The sequence below is a fragment of the Bicyclus anynana genome, chromosome 5 (genome assembly GCF_947172395.1).
Source record: "Bicyclus anynana chromosome 5, ilBicAnyn1.1, whole genome shotgun sequence".
NCBI classification, from domain to species: domain Eukaryota; kingdom Metazoa; phylum Arthropoda; class Insecta; order Lepidoptera; family Nymphalidae; genus Bicyclus; species Bicyclus anynana.
This window is the reverse complement of record NC_069087.1, coordinates 1,381,242-1,399,869: the sequence shown is the minus strand read 5'-3', so window position 1 is coordinate 1,399,869 and position 18,628 is coordinate 1,381,242. Positions and strand designations below refer to the sequence as shown.

The 18,628-nt window shown below is 36.5% G+C and overlaps 1 protein-coding gene across 3 annotated transcripts in view; it reads left to right on the top strand.

Annotated features, from left to right (window-relative positions):
* The window catches only part of LOC112042944 (uncharacterized), a 42,441-nt gene that overhangs the window by 20,724 nt on the left and 3,089 nt on the right, over positions 1–18,628 (top strand). The window contains exons 2-10 of one of the 3 annotated variants that reach the window (XM_052881692.1): positions 5,220–5,396; positions 7,063–7,199; positions 8,890–9,687; positions 10,110–10,282; positions 13,023–13,657; positions 15,772–15,938; positions 16,672–16,959; positions 17,718–17,816; positions 18,143–18,377. In XM_052881692.1, the coding sequence (XP_052737652.1) occupies positions 5,357–5,396; positions 7,063–7,199; positions 8,890–9,687; positions 10,110–10,282; positions 13,023–13,657; positions 15,772–15,938; positions 16,672–16,959; positions 17,718–17,816; positions 18,143–18,377 (2,572 nt within the window). In that variant the 5' untranslated portion in view covers positions 5,220–5,356. The remainder of the gene's footprint in view (positions 1–5,219; positions 5,397–7,062; positions 7,200–8,889; positions 9,688–10,109; positions 10,283–13,022; positions 13,658–15,771; positions 15,939–16,671; positions 16,960–17,717; positions 17,817–18,142; positions 18,378–18,628) is intronic. The other 2 variants (XM_052881693.1, XM_052881694.1) reach the window with 2 other exon arrangements.

Here is an 18,628-nt window from a genome sequence, read left to right as displayed (position 1 = left end):
TTATATTAATTTTAATTTATTTTAATTTTGTAGTTGTAGTTGTATTGATATTTCCTTATATTTTATTTTTATAATAAGTTTAGCCTATTTAAGTATTATCTTCATTAATAAAATTTGAGTAAACGTATAAAATCGTAATTGAATTTACGGAAGATTATGTACCTACAAAATTCAAGCAATAGCAGAATACATTGCATGAAATCATCTATTTTACTTAATCTAATCGGTCCCCATGACGCTTTAGTAACTGCAAATTTAGCACCCCGAGCTACTCTACTATTACGTAGGTATGCAGCGGTTAGAAGATGAGATTGGTGTCTCGATAGAGATGACGCATAGGTTCAATAATTCCGTACCAAAAACCCTGCCTCGTGCAACGCCATTTACATAATTGTCCCACGGAAGTATTTCACAAAGGTTGGCGTGTGAACTTACGACGGAGTCTTGTTTATCTTGCTCATTGTTTCTCGTGTCATTTAATTCGATGCGTCTTCGCGTAAATAAGCGCAAACGTAGCGTAATGGCAAACAAAAGGCGTAAGGAAGTAGAGTGGAAATATAGTTTGCATAGCTAAGAATAGAAAGGTGCGCCTTGGCGACCTAGTGGCGCAAAATTGGACGATGTTGTCTCATAACCTTAGTTAGTAGAGGAGAGTCTTATACGGAACAGTTAGTTGCTATACTTATTGATTTAAATATACTATTACCATTACCACGAATTACTTTAGGTTGGTGGTCTGTGATCATTACGGACTATTTTAATAGCTCCAACTCCATGAGCAGATCTTTATCGTCATCATCATTAGAAAACCATATTCTGCTCACTGTTGAACACGAGTCTCCTGTCAGGATGACTCGGACTGGCAGACTTTACACACGTAGAGACTTAAGAAAATTCAGAAGCAGGTTTCCTCATGATGTTTTTCCTTCACCGTTGGAGACACGTAATATTAATTTTTTTAAAATGCACATAACTGAAAAGTTAGAGATGCATGCCTCCGACCGAATTCGAACCTACGCCCTCCGAATCGAAGGCAGAGATGATAGCCGTCTCGTGTCATCGGGCAGGTCTTCGATGATAGGTATAGGTAAGTCTTCTTGTTTTGAAGTTCATGTCTACCATATTACTCCAATGTGGGTTTGCAGACAATATGCACAATATGCTATATACATATTTTAAAAAGTACAGGTGATGTCTAAATATTTATGGTCATTGGTCACACGTTTTTGCGTTATATGTACAACGTATACCTATGCCACTATATTCGTTAAGCTATTAATTCGTGTTAATCAGGGCTTAGGATAATAATGTTTTCTGTAGTATTCCTGTCTACTCCTGAGAATAATTAAAATTAACTGAACCTCCTAATTAGGAACGTGGTTTGACTCATGTAACATCTCGTAGTATGTCCAATAATGAATAATTAGGTATCCTTAATGGATATGCTGTCCATAAGGTTCTTTTTTCGTACAAATCGGCGTTAGCAATATAAGTCTCTTTCACATTCTAAAATAGCAATATAAATACTTCAGCAATTCAGTTTTATCATGACCTCAATGTGATTCAAAACTATGCAAAATGCAAATAAAGTATTTGCCAACTCATTGATGGTTTATTTTTTTCATTTCATGTTATGATTGAAGACTATTTATTTATTTTACGGTGGGAAAAAATAGCTTCTTAGTAAAAATGAAAGCGAAAATATCAATGATACTGAATGAGATTTCCTTTAGTTAAAAAAGCAGAAATATGAATATGAATTACTAAATAAAGTAAGCGACTTTGTTCATGTGGAATTCAGTTATTAAAAAATAATAGATACCTTGGAATTTTCTAAAAGTGGTAGTATTATTTCAGGATATATCTTTCTTAATTTATTTTAACCAAAACTTTTCAGCAGTTGCGTAAAGGAATAACAAAAGTAAACATACTTTCCATTTACATTACTGTTAAGTTAACGAAATTTTGTTTTAGTATTTACCTTGCTAGCGTAGACAACTCAAAGAATAGACATATGTACCTATATATGTGTATAAATATGTTGTTTTAAAAGTGATTTTAATAGAGTAAGCTTATTTGAAATAAATTAAATTTGAATTTGAAAACCTTAAAAAGAGTCGAGTTGCATTTAATCACATAGACCTCAAAAAATGTCGAACTTCCTTCAGAGGAAAAAATTCGGTTCTTACCTTGACGCTCTGAAGTAATTAAGACTACTTAATTATTTGCCGAAATTCTCGCGATAAATTTGCAATGTTAATCGATTGGCTGAAAGACCTCAACCTTGGATGGTATTCTTGTAGATGTAAAAAAGTCGTTCGCGTGATTTGCATTAATTACTTATAGGAATAAATAAATGGGTTCATTTTCTGCGCTGACCTTAAGGGTCTATAATGGTGGCATTTATTGCGAAACACCTTAATCCAAGTTTCAGATATCGACTATTTTAGTGTATTTTTCCAAAGACAATTCTTACTAGGTTGGACAGTACTCTTTTTGTACTCTCGGTATATACTGGACAGTATATACCGAGAGTACAAAAAGAGATTTACGGTATATTCTTACGGTCACAGAGTTTCGCACAACATTGTTATGGTGGTTTTGGAAGAACAATATCCTCAATTGTCCAAGTATAGAACGCATTTTGTTGATGATTTTTAGGTGATATAATGTATATTATCACCAGATAATCATGTATATTATCACCAGATAAAGTAGCAACCCACGAAGTAAAGGATCTCTAGAGTCCCTTAAAGTTCTATAAAAACGAAGTTTTTTTTTGTGAAGGGTTGCTGTGAAGCTAAATAACTGGTGACTGGGGCCTTAATTTCTCATATTAATATGCCTAAGATAATACTAAAAATATACTGGTGGCCCGTGAAAGCTGTCTCCAAAGGCAAAACAAACCAAACTCTATAATTTACTTTTTAAGAATATTTGCCATATTTTTAAATATTACTAACTAGCGGAAGTCCGCGACTTCTTCCTTAAAAACATTCACGTTTATAATATTAGTAGGATATTCCCATTACACCCCGACTAGTCGAGAAAGACTATTAGGAGTACGACAAAAGTCCAATGGAGCGCAGATTGAGTCACCACCCTTCGCTTTACCGTTGAGCTATTGAGGCTTTTTGTCTACCATACTTACCTGTAAAGAAGCATAGTCCGACAAAGTCTGTCTAGCCATCTCAGCCCTTAGTCCATTAGGAAAACCTCCAAATAAAACAATCGATTCCCTACCCGAATGTAATGACTACATCCAATTGTGTGGGCACCATAAAATTACCCATTTAGCCATCAATGAGCTTTCACAGCGCTAAGAATAACACGCCACTCCCTCGTACATAGACGTACTTGTACCATGCATCAGTCTGTTTTTAACCGACTTCCAAAAAGGAGGAGGTTCTAAGTTCAGCTGTATGTTTTTTTTTCATTTTTTTATGTATGTTAACGGATGTCTGATTCTGACAGGACCACATGAAACAATTCTGTCTGCAAAATCTAAATCTATTAGATATTCTCACATGGCTTGAATTAATACATCACTGGCTTAGAACCGCCTTCATACTGATCAGCAGGTAGAACATATTATGATGTTATTTTTGGCTTTTTAGTTTAGTGGGTACGTTTTTAGGTTTTGAAGTCAGTTGTATTTTTTTTATTAAATTTTTTATTATTCATTTGTATTTTATGTTATGTAGAGATGCTTATGCCTATCATAAGGACTCGGTTGGTAGGTTTAGGCGGTATTAGGTACACAATTTAAGATCTATTAACAAAAGAAAATATATTATTTACTCCGAAAATATTCATCTTGGAGCACAATAATATTTTCCTTGAAAACTTTAAATTAATTTTCGTTAAAGAATATAACCTTAGAGTTATTGGAAATACAACCCAGAAACCTGTACAAAGACCTGTGTTTTTTCTTTCTTTTTATTAATTTCAGGCATAGGAATTCATTTTTATTTACTTATGATATTTTTGTAAATTTATCTCACTTATCACACATCTTATTTGTGCCAGATTCTGCAATCAACATGATTCACACGGTAAATACTGCGCTACGTATCTGAAGGAAAACCGGGGTTAGATAAGATACTGTCTGATATGCTTTGAGATGTGAGAAAGTAACTATTTTCGTTCGACTTGTTGGTCCAGTAGTTAGGCTTCGGATCAAAGATCCTTGGTTCGAATCATACGTATTTGTGTTTTTATAATTCGCTAGTGCGTGTTTCAAATTCATCTCTATCTCTTTTTCTGTCTAACACGGTACGATAAAAAGAGAAAGATAGAGGTGAGTTCGAAACTCGCACTTGCGAGTTAAGCAAAACATGGTTACATAATAGCACTATTGGGTCGGGTTGTGAAGCTTTGTCACCCAAGAAAATTTATACAAAAATTCTTAGCCTCTAAGTTGGTGGTGTTATAAGTAGGTACATCCCCGTGCCTCGTAAAACACGTTAAATGTCGGCCCCGTCATTTTGATTGCCATGTGGTCGTTTAAGAATTTAACATTGTCACCCAAAACCCATCCACCCGCATTGGAGTAGTATGGTGGATCTAAGCTATATACATCCTCTCTTATAAGAAGGGAGGCCTTGGAGGCTGTTAAAATACGCTGAAAAAAAAAATGATATATTAAAAAAAAAATCTTCTAAACATACTAGCTCTCGGGGAAGTACCAGCGCTCTAAGCTGTTTAGTTTCGTTGCTGATAAGAATGCTCTACGTGATCCAATCAAAAATAAGGAGATTAAAGGAGTAGGTTACTGACATGTGGATTTATTTATTACTAGCCGACGCCTTCGGCATCACTTGCATAGTTCCCGTTTCCGTGCGAATACAGACATACAATATAGTCTATGACACTCACAAATAACGTAGCGTTATATTGGTAAAAGAATTTTTAAAAGCAGTTTAGTAGATCCAGATATTACCTCCTACAAACTTACAAACTTTACTTCTTTAGTATACTTTAATTAGTTACTTAACTGTCAAGGACGTCCTTAACCCTGCACACAACGTTCACAAGTGCGTGGCTCAACTCAAGGTCATTCTTTTCCATTCTTGGTCTAGGTTTAGGTTTTATTTTTTTTATAATCGACTTCTGAATCTGCTAAAAATACTAATAAAGAGAAAAAAATTGATTCATGGTTGGAAAGCTACACTATCTCCAGGAGCTATTGGCTATATTTTATCTCCACATTTCTACAGGAACAGGAACTAGGCGGGAGAAACCGCGTGGTGTCCTCTGTAATTTTATAAAAGAAAAGTGTCATCATCATCATTCACAACCCATATTCGGCTCACTGTTGAGCACGGGTCAGACCTTACTCCACCACGCTCACCAAATGCGGATTGGCAGTCAAACATGTAGAGAATTAAAAAAAGGTAAAGTTTACTATACTAATATTAGTATAGATATAAATTAATTGTGAAGTTGCAACTCACGTGGCGTACAGTTCATAAAACTTTTGCCATTGGGGTTCTAACATTCGAGGTGTTAAAGTTCGATTTGATTGTGCAAAAAGTAGCACTAAAACATTTGCTTGATTTGTCTTACATTTGCCATTTGCTAAATGCAAACAACCATGATGTTTCATTGTTATAAACGTTCATTTTTAATATAAATATACACAAACACTTGAATAAATATTACACGAACTTTGCGAAACGTTTCATACCTACATTTTTTAGATAACTATGTACTTACCTCTCGTAGATATTTCTTTTTATTTCATTTATTCTTTACAAGTTAGCCCTCGACTACAATCTCATCTGGTGGTAAGTGATGATGTAATCTAAGATGGAAGCGGGCTAACTTGTTAGAAGAATGCTAAATCGCGTGGCGGTATGTGTTTTAAGGTGGTAACTAGCCACGGGCGAAGCCTCCACCAGCCAGATCTTGACCAATTAAGAAAAACTTCAATCGGCCCAGCCGGGGATCGAATCCAGAACCTCTGTCTTGTAAATTCACCGCGTCACGGAGGCCGTAACGTTTCACAAATATTATGTACTTTTAAGCCGTGATAGCCCAGTGGATTATGTTCTCTGCCTCCGATTTGGAAAGGATAGGTTCGAATTCGGTCTGGGGCATGCTCATCCAACTATTCAGTTTTTTCAGAAAATTCAGTGCATTTTAAGAAAATAAATATCGCGTGTCTCAAACGGTAAAGGGAACCTGCTCTTTTTAAGAATTTTTTTCAATAATTCTATACGCGATGCGAAGTCTGCCAATCCGTGTTGTGCCAGTGTGGTGGACTATTTAGCCTAACCCCTGAATATCAGCCGATGGACTTCCACTATAAGGCATAGGCCTTATAAAGTGACTTCCAAAAATCACGATCCTGAATCGCCTGCTTCAAGCGAAACCCTTGAATGAACGCTTGATGTCATCAGTCCATTTAGTGGGGACTTATTTTCCCTATTTAATTATATTATAATATTATTGAATGGTTTTTAATTAATTGTTTAAAATTACCATCATTGATCTTGCCGCTGATTGCAGAATGTAGGCGCACATAAGTTCAATACAAAATACTACTCGTACGTAGATGTTAGTTACTTAAGCACACAACTCATTATAACCCACCATATTCGGCTGAGATGAAGTCATTTTAAAATTAAGACGAACTTACTGTTACGATAAAAATATTGACATGAGATAATTTGCTATATTTGTATATTATAGTAGTTTGTATGTTAACATTTATAGCACAGAAAAAAAACATTCCGTTACTTTGTCTACGTATTCAGTTTACTTTTACCCATGATGGCAATTTAAAATTTAATTAGAATTGCAAAATTAAAATTGTTAACATATTCACACAGTATTCAGTAACAGAGAATTAAGAAAATTCTCTGTTATGTCGATTTCCTCCCGATTGACCGTTTGAGACACGTAATATTTAATTTCTTAAAATGCACACAACTGAAAAGTTTGAGGTGTACGCCCCATCGGATTTGAACCTACACCCTCCGGAATCAGAGGCAGAGGTCCACTGGGCTATCACGGCTCTCTATGGCATGAGATAATATTATTGGAATTCTTTCTCAGGTACAAAAAAGCGGCAACATAGCGAGGCGCTGGGAAAGTGTTACGGTGGAATCGATGAGAGCCCAAGTACTGCGGGTACTTGCGAACAATGCTCGGCGACCGACCAGCCGGCCGTGACGTTCACACTTGAAGGCAAGGTGAGGGTTTTTGTGTATTTCATTAGATTGGGAACGTTTCGGATGAACAAATATACTCGTAGCTGTTTGTTACAGGCTCGGTTGATTGGTGGAAAAATTCCATTAAGCCCTTCCAATTCTAGATTAAGTTAAAGATACTTTTAGTTGTAACAATCAATCAATTAATCATTTATTTTTAGATGAATAAACTACATGCAATATATGTAATAGGTCTTAAATGACTATTCTAGTTGAACAAATTATGCTTTCGAGGAGGTATTACTTACCGTTGTGCGTATTTTAGCCGATAAAGGAAATTGTTGCATTTCGGTTGCAAGGATGTATTTGCCGATAAATTAATGGCTTAACTATGCCTCAGATTCTGTCATTCTGTCTCAGAATGAGAGGGGTTAGGCCAATAGTCCACCACGCTGACCCAATTCGGATTGGCAGACTACACACACGCAGTAAATTAAGAAAATTATCTGGCATACAGGTTTCCTCACGATGTTTTCCTTCACATTTTGAGACACGTGATATTTAATTTCTTAAAATGCACACAACTGAAAAGTTTTAGGTGCTTGCCCGGACCGGATTCGAACCCACGCCCTCCGGAATCGAAAGCAGAGGTCATGCCGGGATTGTACCTCAGATTAAGTTTAACTTAAAATTAGATATTTATTGTAAAATTAGGTAATGTGAGACCTTTACGAGTTGCGAAGCTGAAGTGGCAATGGGCGGGGCACATAGTTCGAAGAGCCGATGGACGTTGGGGTCCCAAAGTGCTGGAATGGTGATCCCGCACTAGTAAGCGCAGTGTTGGCCGACCCCCAACCAGGTGGACTGACGACATCAAGCGAGTCGCAGGGATTCGCTAGATGCAGGTGGCTCAGTATCGTGATGTTAGGAAGTCCTTACAAAAGGCCTATGTCCTGCAGTGGACGTCCATCGGCTGATATGATGATGATGATGATGATGAAGACATTTACAAATAACGTGGGTTTTTATTGGTAAAAGAAGTTTTTTAAATCGCTTCAATAGATCCAGAGATTACCCCCTACAACTGAAAAAATATCGTTGTTACAACCTCACACACTTTACCTCCTGAGAACTATTATTTATATAGATTAATTTCGAAGTCGAACGGTTAGAACGATACATTGTACTATTATATACTCGTGGGTAATTGTATAATAGACGGTTATGAGGCAGTAAGTAGATATAATCATGGACAATGTTATTATTTTATCGGCATTGGCGTCGAGTGCTATAATATCTTCCTGATTAGATATAACGACATCCCATGTTTCACGGACTGTGGTTTTGACATCAGCTTTCCAAAATAAGTGTTCAGGTGGAAAACAAACTCTACTTTCTTCAAAACATACTCTACGTATCGTCCTAGAGTTTCTTTTTAATAATTGATTGCAGTATTCTTTCTGGTTATAATTTCTGGGTACTTTCATTGACTTCATTTATATCAGATAGAAGCATCACAGGATTAAAACTTACCTATAATAGAGGTTGACAGGCACAGGGTAGTGAAGAACATTTTGCGAAGTGATGCTCTGTTAAGGTTCTTATATTATAATACTTAGCATCAATTGAGTTGTATGTTGTCGTTGTACAAAAAAAATCAACAGGTAGGTGCGCATTTGTTTACCTAAGTGTGTGTGGATTAATGGATTTATGTGTATGTCTCTTTTTTCAGATGTCTCCACATTCATGTTATACCTTGAAAGCGGCATTACTGATTGCACTATGGTTTCCTGCTCCAGCAGCAGAAGCAAAGGAAGTGGCTTTCCCACCGGCAACCTGCCCACTAGGATTCACGTTAATTTACAGAAAGGACAAATACACTCCGTTCTGTATAAGACGAAAAGGGCCGGAATCTTTTGCAGACATATATAAAGATTGCGTAGGAAACTTGTACACCACAAAATTGTACCAAGACCTGAATATATCGAGACCACATTACACTGTGTGGACGGAATATAAAACTTTATATCCTGGCGGAGTTTTCTTTGACTGGTCCCACACGAAAACAATGGGAAATCAGTTCAGATCTGAAGACAACATAGCGTTCGATCCAGGGGCCGATTTAGAAGGCGATTTGTGCCTCGTCTTCGATCCTGTTAGCAATTTCACCGCGGTTAAATGTAATACGAAACATTACAGGTATTGCCTGGTAAAACCGTATATGTACAAGGAAAGTATGTCGAAGAAAGGCTGCGAAGGTTTGAAGGATTCTTATAGATTTTGGAGCCCTGTATCCACCTGTTTGACGGTTTTAAACGGAGTCGGGGGTGGGGCAGTTAGGGCCACTTGGAACCAGGCGAGGGATCTTTGCGGTAAAAAGGGAGGCTACCTACTTAGTCATGGATGGAGATATTCGAATCACAAAGAGTTTCGTTATACCAACCACACTAATCATACGTACCCACTGGGAATGGTTATGAGATCTGATTACTATTCTTTGAGATACGATGCGATGACCGATCATTCAGAGGTAATTTTTTTTGTTAAAATTGTACATGGTAGACGTAGTTTTGAAAGAAGAACTTAATGAAACATAAAATAAAAATAAAATATGAACAGATCAAAGAAAGGTCTAACATTTGGCTTAAAGATCACTCTTTATTGTACCCACACAGACCCTGATCACAACGTCTCAGTGATCAGTCGTTTTCAGGACACCACTTCTCAGAAGCAGCAATTAGTTCGAAAGTTGTTGATGTCAATCCTCGGACATAGAGCAAGTTAAGTCGTTGCTTATCTTCTTATAATGATAGTAACAGAGTTAAACATTCTATTTCCGGCATTGGTGTAGCAGAGTGAGATTAAACTCACTCTCCTGTAAGGCCACCATGAATGATGATGGTGATGATGATGTTGATGATGATGATGATGATGACGATGTTTTTTCTTCAGATACCGATAACAGAGTGGAATTTTGGAGATACAACAAACAGCACGGACACTTTCCTCGTCGCTCTGCGCAATAACTTCTGGCATCTCGTGAATGGATCGTACACCTTCTATGACGTCATCTGCGAACGTACTGTACCGTTAAAAGACCTCAGTATGGAAGTCAGCGTAGATGCGTAAGTACATTGTAGTTAACTATTTATTTTAACGACTTACTTGTAGTATAAATGCTTATATTCATAGGCAATCAAAGCTGGACAGCTAATGACGGCCTCCGTGGCGCAGTGGTATGCGCGGTGGATCTACAAGACGGAGGTCCTGGGTTCGATCCCCGGCTGGGCAGATTGAGATTTTCTTAATTTGTCCAGGTCTGGCTGGTGGGAGGCTTCGGCTGTGGCTAGTTACCACCCTACCGGCAAAGACGTACCGCCAAGCGATTTAGCATTCCGGTGCGATGCCGTGTAGAAACCGAAAAGGGTGTGGATTTTCATCCTCCTCCTAACAAGTTAGCCCGCTTCCATCTTAGACTGCATCATCACTTACCATCAGGTGAGATTGTAGTCAAGGGCTAACTTGTAAAGAATAAAAAAAAAATGTATTTAGTACAAAAATAGATATCGTACGTAGATACTTGTATTTAGACTTTTAAATTTGGCACCACAGGTTGATTATTGCTTCGTAGACAGTAGGTATATATAGACAGATAAATTATCCATCAAAAAGAAATTATTTATCCGTAAATTCTGCCTATAACAAGGTGATTCGATAATAAATGTGATGACAGTTTTATCACCAAGATCCAAGCATGTTTGACAATCGTCATTTAGTAACAGATTTTTATGTATTTATAAAAAAAATAGAATAATACTAAATTACGGTATCAACTAGTTGTAAATTAGCGGGCTTGTAGATTGATATTTTGAAGAAATGTCAAATGTTTTTACTTACACTTGCTCTCACTCACTAACGATCACTTGTCTATTTCCTTCTCTTCTACGTACCGTGTTCATAGCTAAGTGTATGTATTGGCGTGCCAAGTCAAAACAATAGATACATGGCAAGGAGGCTTTTTGCTTAGTTAGCGAGAAAAAAGGGAAAAGTGAATAGAAAAACATTGCATTGCATTGAAATGCACGCGACAAAATCGAGGAAGGAAGCCAGTGCAGACCATAGCTAAATAAAAAATAAGACAGACCTATTTGTTTTTAATTACGAGTATTTTTTGTCATCATTAAGATGATGTAGCCAACTCTTTGTTTTCAACATGCAATTGTTCCATTGTGTTTTAGCATTGAGAGTCAATAAGAATTAATATGCGTAATGTATTGTTCATTACGAAATTATTATACTATATGGGTTGTATCTCGTAATGCGACGATGATATTAAGGCAGACGTACACTGTCTGTTTACGTCACGCTGTTTATCTAGTTATAGTAACTGTAACTGACTGACTCGTTGGTCCAATGTGTAAGAGGCGTCCATAACTTAATGGTATTGAATTAAAGGCCAACTTCTCATGTATACATTTTAATTCCATCTTCACCATAGGTACAGGTAAATCTCGACATTGACAATATCATGAAATCTCGTAAACATTAACTGTCGTACATTTTTATTGACATTTCATTTACACTCAATGATTAGTAATTTAGTAATTAAATCGATAATCTAATTTCGTCGTCCACCATTTTATATCTCCCGCCCGCGTCCCCCTTTTTTCTTCTTTTTTTGTATGTCAAAAGGCAAAGGCATTACACCGTACAACCATAGAATACTTTATTTATTTAAATTAAATACTCGGCCATACTGCCGGACGTGGTAATATTGTTCTTATGAATTCCATTTTGTACAACAATATAATATTCCATATAAATTTAACTAGAAAAACCACATTTTAGACAAAACGAATATTTACGAAACCTTACAAATGATTAACCTATGTGGTTTCAGATATCGCAGTCCTGTAGCTTATAGCCTTCTTCGATAAATGGGCTATCAAACACTGAAAGAATCTTTCAAATCGGACCAGTAGTACCTGAGATTAGCGCGTTCAATCAAACAAACAGACAAACTCTTTAGCTTTATATATTAGTATAGATAAGCAATCACTATTGATTACCTATTATGATATAATAATTTAAATAGTTTTTACGAGTATGTTACACGGTATAAATATTAATTATTATTCAATTAACTTCTATAACTTTATTGGATAATAATTAATATTTTTACCGTGCAGTTGTGCACGTCAGTATGAGGATAGGATATGTAAAGGTAAATCAAATAAAAGAACATATGCCGGAGTTTTGTAAATTCGTTTGTGGAAGTGTAAAAATACCTACGTAATATTCTTTATTTATTTTTGATATAAGTATTTAAATAAGTTTCTTTTAAAATAACATTATAACTACCTATTTGAATTGACTACCTAAACCTATTATGTAAACTACAAATTATGAAAATTAAAAAAGGAAATATACTAAATTAAAATTATATCTAAAGACTTAAGCGTCGTAGAATTCATCCGAATCGATGTGCATTGGTAAAGTGCCCACAAAATTCTTATCATAACTAAAAGTAAGATGAAATGCAACTATTTATAAAGCCGTATCTATATCTTAAATTTTTTTATCTCATTTTAAGTTTTTCATTGATCTTTTCGGCTGAAAAAAATATATCTCTAAACGGCTGAATGGTGCAGATGTGTAGTGTCTCGTGGATCATTCGAAGGTAGTGGATTCGATTCCTAAAACTGAAAACTTTGTGTGTGATGTTGATTGATGTTTTGTTTTGCCCGTGTTATTCATATTTGGGGCCAGATAGTGTATTGTCCTAATTTATTACAGTAATTATATAATAATTTATTTAATAACAAAATAATGTGTTTCCTCATTAATTTGATGTGCTATTTTTAGGGAAAACAAACTCACGCTTGCCGTTAATGACACCATAGACAAGGACGATATATACTGTTTCACCGATTCAGTTTATTACTATCCGGTGAGAATCAGAAAAGAACGAGTCGAAGACAGTAACGTTTACATTCTTAAACCGAAACAAGATGGTTACTACTGGTGCACTCACCTCGACACGAAGAAATACAAGGTTGCAACATCTAAAAAGGTTTTATTCATACGCGAAAAAGACTCACTAGTCAATGTTTACACGATCAAACTTAAATACTTGAAAACGTACATTATGGACGACCTGGAAGAACTTTACACCATTTTGGAAGCAAGATTGAAGGAGTATATTTATTTAAGAACGAAATACGAAAAAATTTACGGCGATGTGGGAATAAATGTAACTGAAGAAGTTTTAAAGGGATTCCAGAGTATTAATTATGGTTTGGATTGGAAAGAAAAGACAATTATTGTGGGACTGAAGATAAAAAGATTGTATGTAGATAGAGTTTCGATTCTTCTACATGTGGAGCTTCACCCTGATATGGTTCCGGTGACTCCAGGAGTTTGGGAGGATATTGACATTTTGTTCATGAAACCGGTGTTTTACTGCAAAGGTTTTGACTCCGTACCACAACTGTCCATAGGTAAAGAAATATTTGTTTGTAAGTTTTTGACAATCTATGTTGAGTACAAATGATAGTGCTTGGGGTCGAGTTTTTTTAGATAACTAGCTGACACCGCGCGGTTTCACCCGCATGGTTCCTGTTCCTGTAGGAATACGGAGATAATATATAGCCTATAGCCTTCCTCGATAAATGGGAATCTTTCCACTAAAAGAATTTTTCAAATTGGACCAGACATTCCTGAGAGTAGCGCGTTCAAACAAACAAACGAACACTTCAGCCTTCAGATTCCAATTCCAGGATCTTCCATTAGTATCATGAAGCCTTATGCCTCAGGTTGATGGACACAGCACAGGTTGGTTGGTTGTAGTTCCTTGCATACCTACTATGTGTTGTTTATAGGAGAAGGCTGTATGGCACCTATATATATGGCTATATTTACCATCAGGTGTGTCGTCTACTTCGTCCGTCAATTATTACCTACTCAATTGAGTAGGTATTTTAAATTTAAAATAATTGGTAATTTATTATTTAAAATATTAGAAGTCCAGTAGAGTCGGAGAGAATAGACTGACAGACAGACAGAGCAAGAAAAAGGATCCGTTTTAGTGCTTGCGTACGTTTTAGAATTTAAACTATCGTGAGTGTTATTCATATTAATTGATTATGAAACACGGCTAAAACTCACGTTATGTTTGGGCGGAGTATGCCCGACTAGTTTCGAACTTATACGGGGCCCTTAGTCATGAGCTGGTTCTTGCAACACGGCACAATCCAAACTGCGAAGCGCAGCTGCTCGCATCGCGCGCTGGGAGAGGGGTTGAGTAGTGGGGAGTGAAGGTTCCGTTACATGTCATCTTCATTAGACTCGTCTTCTTGTATGCAAACCGAATTAACGCTATCTCGTTCCAAGTTTGTTGTATGTGACAATGAAAGCAATAGCGGTTTCCAAGCTGTTGGGAGCAACCATCCATCCATGATCCCGATTAAAATTCGAAGATTGCTTCTCGTATCTTACGAGGTACTAAAAACTTATTACTTACGTACGTTCAGAAACTTAAAAAGATTAGATCCAGTCATAAAACTGGATAGAGATCTACTCGTAATCCTTCTTTAAGTTTCGCTAAATAAAAAAGAAGTTTATTTAAGGACTTGTTTAAAAATTCCAAGATAATGAGTCAGAGATTCACTGCGTTGATTAATTCACTAATTATTTAATTTGGCAAAGAGCAAGGGTCAAGTAGTCCACGTCATTTATTTCGATTTTAATACGATTTGACGAATGACGCCTCTGACGTATACGTAATGGCTTAGTTTACGGTCTGGGTTTGATTTCCAGCTCTCTCAATAAAGTATTTAGTATTTTCAATAGTGATCTACTGACGAAAACTACCGCCAAGCGACTGTGCGTTCCGGTACGATCTGAAGTACACCGGTCTGAAGTAGCTATGGGTAAAATAATCTTTTACTACCAAGCAAGCCCGTTTTCATCTTAGACTGCCTTGTAACATCAGGCGATATCGCAGTCAAGGGCTAACTTGTCAGTACTTATATAAAAATTCAATTCTTGGGAAAATTCTGTGTTAGTGGATACGAGCGGAGATCGAACCCATAACCTCTGGGCGTGAGTCCAGCCTTTTTGCCGTGGAGATATTGAGGCTTAGTAATGTGATGCCCGGTTTACACGCAACTTATTGAACTGCACAAATGGACTGCGCTGGTCCATTGGTCCATTTTTGTAGTTCATCCAACATCCATAGTGTGAAAACTTCTGCGTCAATTTTTGTATATACGTTCAATAAAACAACAAACCGACGTGTGAACCGGGTATTATAATATACAAATTTGAACAGTGAATCGTGATAGCCCAGTGTGTAAGACCTCTGCCGTCGATTCGGAGGGCGTAGGTTCGAATCCAGTCCGGGGCATACACCTCCAACTTTTGTGCATTTTAAGAAATTTAATATAATGTGTCTCAAACGGTGAAGGAAACCTGCATACCTGCGAATTTTCTCAATTCTCTAGTGTGTGAAGTCTGCCAATCCGCATTAGCCTAACCCCTCTCATTCGGAAAAGAGACTCGTGTTCAACAGTGAGCCGATGGGCTGTTATTGATGATGATGTACTGAACACAGGTCAGTCAACAAAGTCTCGAGGCTGTAGCACCCACACCTGCGTGGGTGAGTTCAACGAAGGCGTGCAGTGGGTCACCACAGCCACTGCCGACTGCACTACGAGGGCACCCATCACTATCGACAGAATGCTGCGGCTACAGCCCAAGACCAACCCTATAACGGACACGGTTAGTTCAAAATTTATACAAAAAACCCTGCCCTTTTGACAAAAAACCAAGGGCTACAGATTGAGAAACCTCACTACCTCAAGGTTTACTGCCTTCTGTATCCAAGCCTTGGTCTAATCTAACACTAAAGTGTAAGGTGTTGGAAAGTTGTAATGATTGGAACTATTCTATGTATTATAACCAGCATGCTCCATTTAACTTATTTTGCATGTTCTAAAAATTTCTATTATAACCATCGATATAGAATCGCCGCGTAGAGAGAGGTATTCTATATTAATGCACCTAACCATTTAATTTTATACAAATAAAAAGAAATTAAGTGTCTGTTTGTACCTAATTTTAAATTGCAAAAATGCTAAATGTTTGTGAGAAACTATTCTACATAGTTGAAACAAAACATTTTTTATTACTTTTCTCCACCTGTTTTGTTCCGGTTAATCTCTGAAACGTCTAGACCGATTTTGACGAGACTTAGGATCAGCTGATAGCTGATGTTATAGTGTAAGCTTTAAATACTTTTGACTAAGAAATCCTTCAAACAAAAGCAATTAATTGAACATCTGTTCAAAATAAGTTCTACAAATGAGACAGACAAACAGGGACATTCTGGTTAATTATAACACGCCGTTTTGCATCGGGATTTAGAAATAGATCCATTAAACTATTTATTAGATACTAAAATAAATAACAAAATAACCATTGCACGAATACTAATGACTAACAAATTTTATAGACCCCCGAAAATAGCGACAGTTCCGATGAGGAAATTTTATCAACAGCGGCAACTTCTTCGGAAGCGAAAAAAAGAACAACTACCAGCAGACCTACCATTAACCTACCTATAATAACAACCCCAGTCCCTCCCGACGTGTCTACGGTAAAAGAGTCAGAAGAGGTGTCTACTGTAGAAGCATTAGAATCTACTACGTATTTGAAAGATAATACTACTACAGAATATACGACAACGCCTAATGTTACAACGATACCCACGACTACAGTTGATCCACCGACTACTATACCGGTAATTTGCATGTCATCACAATTAATATTACATTATACTAGCTGACGCCGCGCGGTTTCACCCGCGTGGTTCCCGTTCCCGTAGGAATATGGGGATAATATATAGCCTATAGCCTTCCTCGATAAATGGGCTATCTAACAGTGAAAGAATTTTTCAAATCGGACCAGTAGTTCCTGAGATTAGCGTGTTCAATCAAACAAACAAACAAACTCTTCAGCTTTATTATATTAGTATAGATAATAACTTTGCAATAAACAAACTTGTCAGATCATGTAACTTATTTGTTAATAATTTTATAAGTTTTCTTGTGAGCCTTAAATTAACTCTGAGTAAATAATAATAATAAAAAATCAAGTTGCCATCTTAGTTTGCATTGTAACGGGAGTGCAGTAAAACGTTAAGTTGTTGATGATAAAAGAAATAACGTTGAAGACATGTTTCTACTATTTGATATTGAAATGAAATAATAATACAGAACCTCCACCAGGAACAAAGAAATACATTTTTAAAGACTAACTAAAAAAAGAAATCAGTGCAAATACGAATTTTCTTTTCAATTTTTACTTTAAAATCTGTTCTCATCAGTCATTCAATGTTTGATGCTGATCAATGAAAATCGTACAATAGACGAACTAATATAATTATTATCAGCCGAAAGACTCTGCTCTGAAGTTCTCTGCTAGGCATAGGTCTTTTTTGTAGAACTTTCAAAAAATAGATATAAGTACCGAAATGAATATTCATATTTGAATTTACAGGCAGATGAACAGTTGCAACAGGTAATAAATGACCTGGACAACCTGATCAACGGGTCCACTCCTATCTTAGTGGACGACATCGACGACGTTTTCAATCAGGTATTTATAAGTTAATTTTTGATTAATGGTTTTTCACCACCACCACGCAATTTAATGGCTATTAAGTTGCATAACTATTAATTTTAAGCAAAGGTAATAAAAACAACTGGTTAGTAACAACTTTTAATAACCTCGTTATTGATTCGTTGTCAATTCGTAAATAAAAAAGTTAATCGTCTCATCGAGATGAAGCTACTCATGAGTAGCTTCATTTTGAACGAACGAACGAAAAATTAACTTGATAGTAATCAGTCGTAAAAATGTTCTACTGATCCCTGATTATTACGATTTTGATGATTTTAAACACGGTAATTTTAACTTTTTAGGTTGACAGTTTGTTCGAACTACATGACAGTCTGGAAATTCCTGGAAGGTTACTACATCTTCTAGACAACTTAGGAGCAGCTATAGAGCTGAACGGGTCTAGGACTGCAACTGCTGTGCGCAACAATATAGCCATGGTACTAGCTGATGCTGAGCCAAGTCATCCCGTGAACGGCATGAAGATAGCCACACGAGACAATGATTCGTTCACTGACGATGCTTTTGAAATTATTTCAGGTAATTTACTATATTTAATAATATATACGGCACTGGTTTGAAAATTTAAATTACTGAAGTAAAAGCTACGACAAATAATGAAGAATGCTGGTTTCACCCGCGTGGTTCCCGTTTCCGTAGGAATACGGAAATAATATAATCTATCTAACAATGAAAGAGTTTTTTAAATCGGACCAGTAGTTCCTAAGATTAGCGCGTTCAAGCAAACAAATAAACAAATTCTTCAGCTTTATAATATTAGTATAGATGAT